Raw genomic sequence first — 14000 nt, 5'->3', positions numbered from 1 at the left:
AGTGTTTATCCAGTTACTTTTTGAAGGTTGTGAGGTTACCTACCTCAACTACCCTCCCTCTTTAAGCTAAAATGTTTCAATGGAGGTTTCTGTGAGTTTCCTTACTGACCTGGTGAAATCCCAGATAATCCTGAATCGTATGGGAAACATAGAAAATAAGTCCATCTGCTGTGACGACCAGAACAAATCCATTCAGAGCCTAGAAGGAAAAGCAATTTGGAAATTAGTGTTAATCATCAATGCAAACTGAGAATGAAAATGCAGGTAACACAACATAGGGTGCATACTAATCAATGATTTGAACAACACAAATGAAAACACTGAGAGTATAGCAGATTCAGCAACAGTGTTGTGTCAATATAAGATATTTCCTGAACATTGTCTAAATCTAACACTGATGGAGTGTTTACCAATGGGTCAGATGTACACTGGGTAGCTGAGTCACTTAGTCTAAAAGACAATATTTGCAAGCTAGCAGTTTAATGTAAATCTTTGATTAAATCACATTATTTTTCAGTGCTGGTTATTAGAGATTACTAATACAGTATAATATCACACAAGTGGATTGCAAAGTCAAATTGGAAGCCGGTTGAGGTGGGGGAGGAGAGGACACAACCAATGCGCAAGAGACTGTCACTAAGGACCACTGATAACAACCTGTATGATAGAGTGCATGAGGATTGTTTTATCACTTGAAGCAATGCAAGAACGGAGCAAAAACTGAGTTATCGACTGAACCAAAATCCTTACTTGACGCCAGCCCGAGTTTGAGTCTTGATGTTTGTAACTTTGGAGCCAAGTGCAATTAACCAGTGCCTGAAGCTACCTTCACAGAGAGGGAATGATTGCTGCTCCCCTGTACAAAGGGGTGGCACAGTGGTTAGCACTGCTGCTTCACAGTGCCAGGGACCCAGGTTCAATTCCACCCTTGGGTGACTGCCTGTGTGGAGTTTGCACGCTCTCCGTGCCTGTGTGAGCTTCCAGCCACAATTCAAAGATGTGCAGGTTAGGGGAACTGGCCTTGCTAAATTGCCCATTGTGTCCAGAGATGTGTAGGCTATGTGGATTCACCATGGGAAATGCAGGGTTTGATAGGATGGGTCTGGGTGGATTGGTCTTCAGTGGGTCATTGTGTACTCAATGGGCTGGATGGCCTGCTTCCACACTGTAGGCATTCTATGAATTAATTTGGGCACCTATATATATGACATTACCTACAGTTTTGATCAATAGCCAGGTGATGCATTGAGAATTATTTTTAAATGAGAATTTTTGTTTGCTGGGTTCTAAACATAAAGACCACCAATTATATTAACCACATTTCAGAGATGAACATGTGGGCTACTTAGGTTCCACCTTCCAATTTAACAATTAAATTTAAACCACGGCTAGTAAATTCAACACAGGACCAGAATATGCGTCTTCGTACAAGATTCTTAAAAGGCTGAAGAGGTTAGATGCTGAGAGGATGTTTCCCCTTGATGGAAAGTCACAAATTAGGCTCACACTCTTGGGATAAATGAGTGGACATTTAGGGTTAAGGTGAATGTTGTATGAGAATCTGAAGGGTTAATCTTTGGAAAAGTGTGTCATCCTGCTGTGAGAATGTCAGATATCACATTGAAAATGGATCTTCCATGGACTCCCAGAAAAACAGACGTGGTTCAGTGATGTGTACGTAGTTTGCAATATTGCAATAACTACTAGCTGTTAACTTCACTTGGTATTTCTACTAGCTGCACACAAGAGGTCGAATGCCTCCAACCTGAGCCTATACTCAGAGCGTTGTGAATGTTTTGAGTTCGCTCTCCCATAGGACTTTGAAAGCTCTTCTGCAGAGTGTCTTCAAGAATGGAATTTATAAATTTTTGAACAGTAAAGAAATCAAGGAACACAAAGTTACTGCCTCAAATGCATGCAAATATAATTTTGTACAAATAACAGATGCCTTTGGTTTGTTTGGATAGAGTCAAACTCCAATGTTTATTTCCTTGATATGCTACTGTACAGAACCGACCTGCGCACGTGACTAGGTATACATTTTATGAATAAAATGTACGCTTGAAATAAAGAAAAGGCCAGGTGATATTTTGGAGAGACCATATTTACAAGCATTTGAGGCACCAGGAGGATCCAATAACTCAACAGAACTTCAGCAGGAAGACCTCAAACAGTGGTCTTCCCCTACTGCACCATGGCAGCAGCTGCTCCAAGCTTTAGTACATCCCTCAACATGTATAGCTTTGTTCAAGTAAGGGATGTCTTTGGTTGGTTTAGACAGAGTCAAAACTCCAATGTTTGTTGTTTCCTTGTTATGTTAATGTACAGAACCAAACTGCATTGGTGACTATGTATATATAAAGAATTTTTTAAATGAATATTTTTGAAACAGAAAAAGGTGATATTTTGGAGAGACTCAAAAAAAAACTGCAGTCATTTCTCCTCTTTCCTTCTCAACAGTCCACGAGTCATAATGAGCTCCTGAGCTACTGAGTACTGACTCCGAAGGATCAACTCAGTGAAAGGCAATCATGGAGGGACCATTGTGAAGCCCAATGAATAAACACCAAATAATATCTTAACTCGGTGGTTTTCAAACCAAAGCAGGAAATGTTGGAAATACTCAACAGGACAGGCATTAGGTGAGGAGAGAGAAAAAGAGTTAACATGTTAAGTCTATGATCTTTCTTCAAAGAACAGGCATACTCAGATATTTTTAGTTGAAAGTCCCATTTGCAAATGCATTTGTATTCACGGACATTCCATCTAAATTATAATGATCAACAACAATAGTTTGGTTCTGAAGAAGGGTCACTGGACCTGACACGTTAACTTTGAATTCTCTCCACAGATGCTACCAGACTTGCTGAGTTTTTCCAGCAATCTCCGTTTTTATTTCTGATTCCACAATTCTTTTGTTTTTTTTATTGTTTAAATCATAATGGTATTCAATGTTCAGTGAGAACCCAGAAAAGCTTGTTATTTTTTACATCCTTGATCTGAGTTTAAAATGCTTCCAAAATGATTCCTCCCTAGAACCCCAAGGCCTCCTACCCTCCCTCGACCTCTTCATCTCCAACTGCCGTCGAGACATCAATCGCCTCAACCTCTCCACCCCTCTCACCCACTCCAACCTCTCCCCCGCAGAACGTGCAGCCCTCCGCTCCCTCCGCTCCAATCCCAACCTCACCATAAAACCCGCGGACAAGGGAGGTGCAGTTGTAGTATGGCGCACTGACCTCTACATCGCCGAGGCCGGACGCCAACTCTCCGACACCTCCTCCTACCGCCCCCTTGATCATGACCCCACCCCTGAGCACCAAACCATCATCTCGCAAACCATCCACAACCTCATCACCTCAGGTGACCTCCCACCCACGGCCTCCAACCTCATCGTTCCCCAACCTCGCACTGCCCGCTTCTATCTCCTTCCCAAAATCCACAAACCTGAATGCCCTGGTCGACCCATTGTCTCCGCCTGCTCCTGCCCCACCGAACTGATCTCCAACTATCTCGACTCCATTTTCTCCCCCTTGGTCCAGGAACTCCCTACCTATGTCCGTGACACCACCCACGCCCTCCACCTCCTCCAGAACTTCCAATTCCCCGGTCCCCAACACCTCATCTTTACCATGGACGTCCAGTCCCTCTACACCTGCATTCCCCATGCAGATGGCCTTAAGGCCCTCCGCTTCTTCCTGTCCCGCAGGCCCGACCAGTCCCCCTCCACTGACACCCTCATCCGCTTAGCCGAACTCGTCCTCACACTCAACAACTTCTCTTTCAATTCCTCCCACTTCCTACAGACAAAGGGGGTAGCCATGGGTACCCGCATGGGCCCAAGCTACGCCTGCCTCTTTGTAGGTTACGTGGAACAATCCCTCTTCCGTACCTACACCGGCCCTAAACCCCACCTCTTCCTCCGTTACATTGATGACTGTATCGGCGCCGCCTCGTGCTCCCACGAGGAGCTCGAACAGTTCATACACTTCACTAACACCTTCCACCCCAACCTTAAGTTTACCTGGACCATCTCTAACACCTCTCTCCCCTTCCTGGACCTCTCTGTCTCCATATCGGGCAACCACCTCGAAACCGATATTCATTTCAAGCCCACCGACTCCCACAGCTACCTAGAATACTCCTCCTCCCACCCACCTTCCTGCAAAAATGCTATCCCCTATTCCCAATTCCTTCGCCTCCGCCGCATCTGCTCCCAGGATGAGGCATTCCACTCCCGTACATCTCAGTTGTCCTCGTTTTTCAAGGACCGTAACTTCCCCTCCTCGGTGGTCGAGAACGCCCTCAACCGTGTCTCCCACATCTCCCGCACCTCATCCCTCACACCCCGTCCACGCAATAAAAACCAAAAAAGAATCCCCCTCGTCCTCACGTACCACCCCACCAACCTCCGGATCCAACGCATCATCCTCCGACACTTCCGCCATCTGCAATCCGACCCCACCACCAAAGACATCTTTCCCTCCCCACCTTTATCTGCTTTCCGGAGGGACAACTCTCTCCGTGACTCCCTTGTCCGCTCCACACTCCCCTCCAGCTCCACCACACCCGGCACTTTTCCCTGCAACCGCAGGAAGTGCTACACCTGCCCCCATACCTCCTCCCTCACCCCCATCCCAGGCCCCAAGAAGACTTTCCACATCAAGCAGATGTTCACCTGCACATCTGCCAATGTGGTATACTGCATCCGCTGTACCCGGTGTGGCTTCCTCTACATCGGGGAAACCAAGCGGAGACTCGGGGACCGCTTTGCAGAACACCTACGCTCGGTTCGCAACAAACAACTGCACCTCCCAGTCGCGAACCATTTCAACTCCCCCTCCCATTCCTCAGACGACATGTCCATCCTGGGCCTCCTGCAGTGCCACAACGATGCCACCCGAAGGTTGCAGGAACAGCAACTCATATTCCGCTTGGGAACCCTGCAGCCCAATGGTATCAATGTGGATTTCACAAGTTTCAAAATCTCCCCTCCCCCTACCGCATCCCAAAACCAGTCCAGCTCGTCCCTGCCTCCCTAACCTGTTCTTCCTCCCACCTATCCCCTCCTCCCACCTCAAGCCGCACCTCCATCTCCTACCGACCAACCTCATCCCGCCCCCTTGACCTGTCCGTCCTCCCTGGACTGACCTATCCCCTTCCTAACTCCCTACCTACACTCACCTTTCCTGGCCCCATCCCCGCCTCTTCGACCTGTTTGTTTCCTCTCCACCTATCCTCTCCTCTATCCCTCTTCTATCCGCCTCCCACTCTCTCCCTATTTATTTCAAAACCCCCTTCCCCTCCCCCTTTTCTGATGAAGGGTCTAGGCCCGAAACGTCAGCCTCTCTGCTCCTATGATGCTGCTTGGCCTGCTGTGTTCATCCAGCCCTGCACCTTGTTGTCTCCTCCCTAGAACAAGGCTGAATTCACTTGACAATAAATACCAGCCTAATTATTTGTAGGTCAATGGTAGCCTTTCTATTGACCTCAGTGTCTCCTGTGCCCACCTTTCCTGTGTGTCATGGATGGACTCTGTTAATTGGATCCTGAGCTAGAAGTTTTAGTTGAAACTAAATGCATAACCTTTCCATAAAAGTTGCTTTATTTACACAACGCAGCATCACATATATCTGCCTCCCACCTCCTAACACCCAGTGCCCATTCTTCATATAAAAACATTTCTATAGCACACTTGTGGGGGTAGGTGGGACTTGAACAGAGACCATCTAACCAAGAGGCAGGGACATTACCTCTGTGCCATAAGACTCCCTTGCGCTCAGGGCACGTAATCAGTTAATGCCTTATTCATCCTTAGCCAGGATAATGTATTTAACATGCCAGTAAGGCTTTTGTGGTGCAGTACTAGTTTTCTTATCTCTGGTTCAGAGGTCCAAGTTTCATCTGCCCCAGACATGTCATAACAGCTGATAAAAATATCTATTTAACATGCCATCATTTCACTCCACTCCCACTTCCCAACTCCAACTGGCCACCACTTGCTTCCTATTGAAACATTTCACGATCTGAATCACTGATCTGCCTGGAGGAAGCTGAGGCGCAGAACAATGCAGTACTGGCTTCTGTCAGCTACTAACCCAACTTTGCTGCCTAGTTTAGCACCAATGACAACGTGTAAACATTGATTGCTAGTCTCGTCACTCAAGCAACAACAGCAGCTTCACTTGCAAGGAATTGGCTTTTTGTAGCACTTGGGGCTGTTTGGAGGTAGAGAGGCATTCTGTGATTGTATTAATTCATAGCAGACTGGTTTAGTTGGCAACACTTTCACCTCTAACTGCAGATGATGTAGGCTCAAACAGCATTGAGTTCGTGGTTCCCCAGTGTGGGACCGACAGCATGCTGTGTGGTTGGCTTCAGAATGCAGAAAGACCTGCATTTGTGTAGCACCTTTCATGACCGCTGGTTGTTTTAAAGCCAGTGAGGCATATTTTGAAGTATAGCCATGGGTACAATCTAAGAAAAAACAACAGCCAATTTGCACACAGCCAGCTCCCACTAAGAGCACTGCAAAACTTCTCAGATAATTTGCTTTTTTGCGACATCGATTGAGGGTCAAATGGCGTCCAAACCACCAAAGCAAAGTCCCCTGCTTTTCTTCACAGTGTTGTCTTTTACATCCATGTGAGAGGGTAGTTGGGGTGTCAGTTTAATGTCTTATTGAAAGGGCAGCAGCTTTAGCAGTGCAGCACTTCCTCAGAACTACACTCAAACATCAGCCTGGACCATGGGCTCACATCAACTGGTTAAATCCACAACCTTCGAACTCAGAGCTGAGAATCCTACTGACTGAACCACGGCAGTACACTAAACAGTGAGCCCATTAAAATGGACATTAAAAGATCCCAGAGCATAATGTGAGGTTCAGAGAATTTCCCTGGGGCTTCTGATTGACTGCGTGCCCATCTCTTTGTCTTGGGGTGAATCGAACATCACAAGCACACCCCAAATAAGTGTCAATATGCTTCGAAAATGTCCACTGTGCAACCGAGAGTCTTTTGCTGTTTCTGAGAGCTGTGATTAAACCCAATGGAAATGCCCCACCATAGCTCCACCAGTTACACTCTATGGGATTTACTTTGTGCGAAGCAAGGTGAGGGCCAAAATGGCAAAACCTGTTCACCTGATCTTCTGATCTTCGTTCCCACTGAGTGATGGCTGTTGATTTACTGTCGGCCACTGCGCCACAGGGATAATCCAACCCAAGCTCGCCAATGGCAGGGAGGAACCACCATTGGTTGCATCTGGACAAGCGCTTGCTGATCTAATGGGGTGAGGCTCACGCATTCCATCCCAGAAATCCACGCGAGTGATGATGCCATCTGCCAAGAATGGTTGCCAGCAATGCACACGGTCCCAAAAATAATTCACCTGAAGACCCTCAGCCACAGCATAAAATTCTGTGGAATGGTAAATAAGCATCATGTGTACCCTTTAGTTCTTTCCGCCTCGAAAGACGATGCGACAGGGTAGATGCGGAAAGATTGCTTCCCTTTGTGGGAGAGTTGAGGGCCAGAGGGCATAATCCAGAATAGGGAGTCGCACATTTAAAACAGAGATGAGGAGAAATTTCCTCTCTCAGAGGTTTATGAAGCTGTGGAATTCTTTACCGCAGAGGGCCGTTGAGGCTGGATCATTAAGCATATTTGAGGCTGAGGTGGATAGGTTTTTAATAGAGTCTTAAAGTCATACTGTCAATAGAGCACAGAAAAGGGCCCTTCAGCTCATCGGGTCCGCATCAGTCAAAGAAACCACCTAACTATTCTCTTGCCATTTTCCAGCACATGACCCATCATCTCGCATACCTTGGCATCACAAGTGCACATCTAAACATTCCTTATATTTTATGAGGGTTTCTGCCCCGACCACCCTTACAGCAAAGAATTCCAGATTCCAACCACCTTCTGAGTGAAAAATGTAGTCCCCATATCTCCTTTAAACCTTCTGCCCCTCATCTCAAATCTATGCCCCCGGTCATTGATCCCTTCAAGAGGGCCAAAGGTTCTTCCTGTCTAGCCTATCTAAAAGAATCAAGGGTTTCAAGGGAAAAGGCAAGAAAATGGAGTTGTGAATTATCAGGTCAGCAATGATCTCATTGAATGGTGGTGCAGACTTGATGGGCTGAATGGCCTACTTCTGTTCCTATATGTGATGTCTCATGACAACCTTTGCTGGAGTAGGATTCTCTGGCAGCTACTATTCTCTTATGCCTCACCAAGACAACCATTCCCCATGTCTCAACTAGAGGTATGGCCACAGAATGTGCCTTCATGCAAATCCAATGTCAAACACAATGGCAAGAAGGGGGAGCAGAGGAGAGGTAGAATACAGGGGATACATTTGGTAGCACGGAGGTTTTGCTTCCGAGCTACAATTTTACAGGCCTACATTAATAATGCGGAGAAAAGGAGCTCAAATCTCCCCGTGGTAGTTTGAGAAACTCAATTTTGTTTTCTTTGAAACCAGGGAAATAAAACATTGGTACAGGAACATGAGATGATAGATGGAAACCTGGTTTATTAAAACTAAAATCACCGGTGGCAGATGCCAAATACAATAATGCTATAAATCAAATGTAATTATAATTCATGACATAGTTATAGATAATTGTAATAAAAATAAAGTATAAACTAATAAAAATATTGTATAATTATGAACAGTACTAGATAAAAATAATTGACTAAAATTAACGTGAAGTTGAATCTTTTAATCTTAGGGCTGGGATGCAAGGAATCAACCTTAGAAAAGAGACAGCAATTTACACAGCATGTGTAGAGGGTGTTGACTGGTTCGATCATGATTGCTCAAGGATGGTTCGTTATCAATCGTGGTTAGCTGCTGAGACCTTTTGCTGTTAAACAGATCTAGTCCATATGTTACTCGCAAGGCCAAGGCCAACATAGTCATCACTTACCAGTCCTATGAAGTAGCCTAGAAAACCACTTAACTGGACTGAACCGCTACGCCTCTCCAAGAGCAAGAAAACAAAGATTGGATCTCCTTATGGCTTCTCATCTTTACTGCAGCTAAGATGGCGGTGCACTGGTCTCTGACTCAAAGTCTGACTCAAGTGCCACTCCAGGGATTTCATCACCAGAATGTAGGCTGCCATTCAAATGCAGGGCCAAGGAAGTGCTGCACAGTTGGAGGTGCTGTCTTTTAGATGAGATGTGAAATCAGTGCTCCCTCTGTCCTCTGTGGGTGAATACAAAGATCCCTTGGATCTTCCCTGCTCCTCGGATATTGTCTGACCTGTTGTGCTTTTCCAGCTCCACATTTATTGACTCTAGCTTCCTGCAGTCCTTACTGTCTCCAAGAGGGGGTTCTCTCTGATCCACTGCCAGACACGTTTACCCTTAAAACAACGTCACAAAATCAGGGGATTGGGTCATTATCACCACTGCCATTCATGGGAATTTGCGATGTGTACATCAGCTACAAGTGTCCTATACTGCAACGTTTCACAAGTGCTTCACTAACTGGAAAAGTCTTTCGTGATGCCTGAGGTTGGTGAAGTGCGATGCAACATAGCACCTTTTCTCTTCTGCCGATCGGGGTGGGATTGCAAGGGGAGCAGTCAGAGGGGGCATTAACACTTGGACAACTGCTGTCTGAAATCAGCCAGGGACTGAATGTTGGACCTTTCTGAAACCACACCAGATGAGAATTGATCAACTGAGGTTTAGTGTTTGGGTGGTAGTGCATGGGGAAAGTTTCAAAAGCAGATGTCACCACTGCTGTAAAACTGTGCCCTTCCGGTCTGTAAACACACCCGGGTGGTTCTGACTTTCCGACATTATAAAAGCTGGAAATCCGTGAGTCACAAAGCTCTCTTACATATGAATGGTCCACACACTGGCAAAAGAATCTCTTTCATCCCGAGCTGCTTGCTGGCACAAAGTTCAATCGTTAAGAATTCTTACAGTAAAGAGAACAGAGTTTTACAAAAGCTGAACTCATGGAAGGGAAGAAATAATGGAACAATATTTTTCCAAGCACAATGCCAAAACTGACAAGTCAAATCTTTTTTTCTTGCTGCCAAGTCCAACCCCATTGCTATTATTTTAAATCAAAACTTAATGGAATGGTTTCCCTACTGTTTGGTTAGTGTATATTAAAAACACATTATATCTGAGATTTTTACTTGGTTCACATTTTTCCTTGACAAATATTAAGTTATTACTCTAATTTTCTCCTGTTAGTGGAAGGCAGGTCTCCTTCATTAAAAGAAATCACCAATGACTTCAATATTTTGAAGACAAGTTTAATTCCCTTCATGGCCTCAAATTCTCACCATCATTGAAATCTCCTCCCATCTCACACTCTCTCTCACACCCTCCAAACCAACAACAGTCTGGGGTGTCTATGCACCTCCAATTCTGGCCTCTCATACATCCCTGATTTTAATCACTTCCCTCATTGGCGCTGTGTCTTCAGCTGTTTCAGTCCCAAACAATGGAATTCTTTCCTTAAATGTCTCCATTTCCTTACCTCCTGTTTTTCCTATCAAATGCTCCTTAAAATAACTTCCCAACGTTTGGTCAGAGACCAGTTGTGGTTGCACTATAAAACACATACCGTATCATACAGTACCATGTCATAAAATCTTATACAGCGCAATATTAAACTGTGGTGTATGGGGCAATGACATATTATACTGTATCATATCATTCTGTAGAGTACCAATCCGTTCCATACCATACATGCCATGCAATACCATGCTATACAGGACAGTACAATACTACTCCATGCGGCACAGTGCATACCATATAATGCTGTGTAATACCATGCAGTGCAGTATCAAACAGTGCCATACCATACATACAGCGCCATATTGTTCCACACAGTGCCTTACTTTAACTGTACATTCACCCATTGAGCTAACTGAATCATGATGCTCCATTTCAGTGCAACTCCAGTTAACCCTCCAATATCTAACGCCATTCAATCTCCGGTTACTTTAAAAGAACAGAAGCTGTTAAGAGCAGAAGTGTCATTTCTATCAGGAGAGTAAAGCAACAGGAAGGACATCTGCATTGATTTGAAGTTCACTTCCTTCCAGTTCAAGATGTTTGGGACTTTTTGGCATGTTACTGACAGCTTTTGTTTACTCAGAGCATTGATCAAAAGCTGATGGTTGTTTAGTTGTTTCCTGTGAAATGACACCCACAGAGGCATTATCATGGGTGCTGATTCTGAGCGGAAACTTATGCCAATCGATAAAATGAGCTAAGATTCACTTTTGGGCAGTATGTATTGCTGAAGCCGGTTCAGCAGTTTTCGACGTTGGGTTCAACCAGCCGTCCACTTTACCTGAGATGGGGGGGGTTGTCACTTCAAGGCTCAGCAGTGTAGAAGCAGGAGGAAGATTCCCCGGGGCGGGTGTGGAATCTAGAACCAGGGGACGCAAACTGTGAAGAAGAGGTCAGTCATATCAGACTGAGCTGAGGTGAATTCCATCATTCAGAGGGTGGGAATCTCAGGAATTCCCTGTACCGGGGATTGGGGTGGGGGGGCTGCGGAGGCTCACTTATTGAGTACACTCAAGCCTCATATTGATAAATTGCTACATAAGGAAATCAAAAGATAATGTCAGGAAAGAGGTATTGAAGTAGAAGATAAGCCAAGACCTCATTAAATAGTGGAGTGTGCTCAAAGTCTGATTGGCTTACCCCTGGTTCTTAAATGCTTATTTTTTTTTGCGTAGAGTGGTGAGAAATTGGAACCCATGTCCAGAGGGAACTATTTGAGGTGAATCCCACATTTGCATTCAGCAGATGCCAAATAAACACAAGAGCATGAAGAGAACACATGGGTACGGTGAAAGGGTGAGATGAAATACAGCCAGAGAAGATGCCTTAGGAGAAAGAATGATCTGTTTCAGTGCTATAAAGCGAGCAACATATAATGCAAAGGCTAAAGTTCACGAAAAATGCAAGTCCACTGATATATGTTGGACTAGAGTGTCAGATAGGGTTACATATTCATCAATAAAGATGATCAGAGCAGATGTTGCACTGGGTTATCACACTGGCTTTCCAAATCTTGGAAATAGTAAGGATTGCAGACACTGAAAAACGGAGTCAATAGATGCGAAGCTGGAAAAGCACAGCAAGTCAGTCAGCATCCGATGAACAGGAAAGTCAAGGTTTCAGGCCGAAACCCTTTGTCAGGACTGGGGAGGGGGAGGGGAGCCCAGAAGTAAATAGTGGGAGTGGTGTGGGGCTGGGGAAGGGCAGGTGGGATGGTGATATGTGGATGCAGGTAGGCGGCTATTGTGATTGGTCAGTGTGAAGGGTGGAGTAGACCAATCACAATAGCCTCCTACCTGCATCCACCTATCACCATCTCACTTACCCTTCCCCAGCCCCCCACCCCTCTCCCCCTATTTACTTCTGGGCTCTCCTCCCCCTCCCCAGATCTGACGAAGGGTTCTGGCCCAAAACTTTGACTGTCCTGCTCCTTGGACGCTGTCTGAACTGCTGCACTTTTCCAGCTTCGCATCTATTGACTCTGCCTTTCCAACTCTGCCACCTGCTGCCTCATCAGCTACAGGTCGGGGGTAGACAGCCTTCCAGTTCCACACTTCCTGGATTAGCTCAAAATAATCCACAGCAATGCAGATGTCCTGGATTAGATTAAATCTAACAATATTTACACAGTTGAGGAATCACAGCTCTGCAGATGTGTTGATCCCACAGGCATCTCATGTGGTCAGTTTGAGGAGAACAGGAGAATTCCCCTGACTTCACACCAGCAGCTTCAAACTTCCTGCAACTTCACTGATTCTTAGAATTGATTGTTAGTTCAGCTTTCAGTAATAGACTTTACCAAAAAAAAAAATCACTGGCAGAATTGATACCAGATTTGAAAGTGGTTTTGACACCCTTGGCTAAGAAAATAAAGACACTTTCCTAAGGACTCTTCAGGGTCTGGAGGAAGGCGAGGAAGAAGTGATACTCGTGATCTTTATTCTGAAAACTGCACCAGCAATCCTCACATCCCAAGAAAGAATAAAATTATAAATCTGCCCGTGGACTTTTTGTGGGCTTTGGGGAGCAATTCAAAGTTACAAGAGCATCTTTACAGAGGGCTTGTGGGCAGAGCAAGGATACACACGACCCTGCACCCTCCATTACCTATCACAAGTTAAAAACTTGCAGCTTTGTTCATTTGCTGTTTGGGGTGTGTTTAGGGTGACGGCTTTTTGGGTGTGGAACTGTGTCAATTATTCTGAAAAAAACATTTTACTGCTGATTTATGCTCCTTGTCAACTTAAGTACAGAGGTGTCTAAGAAATGAATGATTTCCTTGTGTGCTGTGGCTTTAAATTTAATGGAGAGTTGACACTTGTTGATGCTATTAATGAATTCTTCTCATGTGGCTTGTTACCACCTGACAGTGTTTCCTAAAAAATAAGTTAGTGAGAATGAAAAAGTACCCTTCAAAAGCCAAAACATTTCACTCAAAAATCAAAAAGTAGCACTTGAGAAAAATCTCTGATCAAATGCTCCCCCGATCACCAAATTCAACTTTGGAGAGGGCTTCATGTTCCACACTTAAATACACTTAAACATTATGTGTTATTCATATTTAAATACATCTGTCTGCACAATACATTAGAATACCCAAGTGATTTATAACAACAGTTACAAACAAACTTATGGGTCATTCATTAATCATTTGCAAGTAACTAATGTCCTTCCTCCAGGCCCTTGAGGAAGGAAACATCCCAGAAGACGACGACACTGACTGCAATTTGCTGTGCAAGGTTTTTAAAATTTGGGATTGACAGTCCCGTGTTTGCAAGACAATAGTCATGGGCAACAGTGTAGTGGATGCTACTTCACTCTCTCAGGCCTGTGTTGGAGCTATTCAATAACCAATGCATTTAATTATACACACTAGCCGTGGCTGTTCAGGCCAGTCTCCAGAAGCCTACATTGACTATTCCAGGGGGGCAAGAATCAATCATTAGA

General features: G+C 44.9%; 1 protein-coding gene across 1 annotated transcript in view; it reads right to left on the bottom strand.

The window, feature by feature from the left end:
• Positions 1 to 14000, bottom strand: part of LOC109924863 (aryl hydrocarbon receptor-like) — a 137908-nt gene that overhangs the window by 34936 nt on the left and 88972 nt on the right. The window contains exon 4 of the mRNA XM_048598702.1: positions 106 to 199. Coding sequence (XP_048454659.1) covers positions 106 to 199 — 94 coding nt within the window. The remainder of the gene's footprint in view (positions 1 to 105; positions 200 to 14000) is intronic.

Source organism: Rhincodon typus, chromosome 7, assembly GCF_021869965.1.
Source record: "Rhincodon typus isolate 14 chromosome 7, sRhiTyp1.1, whole genome shotgun sequence".
Taxonomy (NCBI): domain Eukaryota; kingdom Metazoa; phylum Chordata; class Chondrichthyes; order Orectolobiformes; family Rhincodontidae; genus Rhincodon; species Rhincodon typus.
The sequence above is the reverse complement of the archived record's forward strand: the minus strand, read 5'-3'. Positions and strand labels throughout refer to the sequence as shown.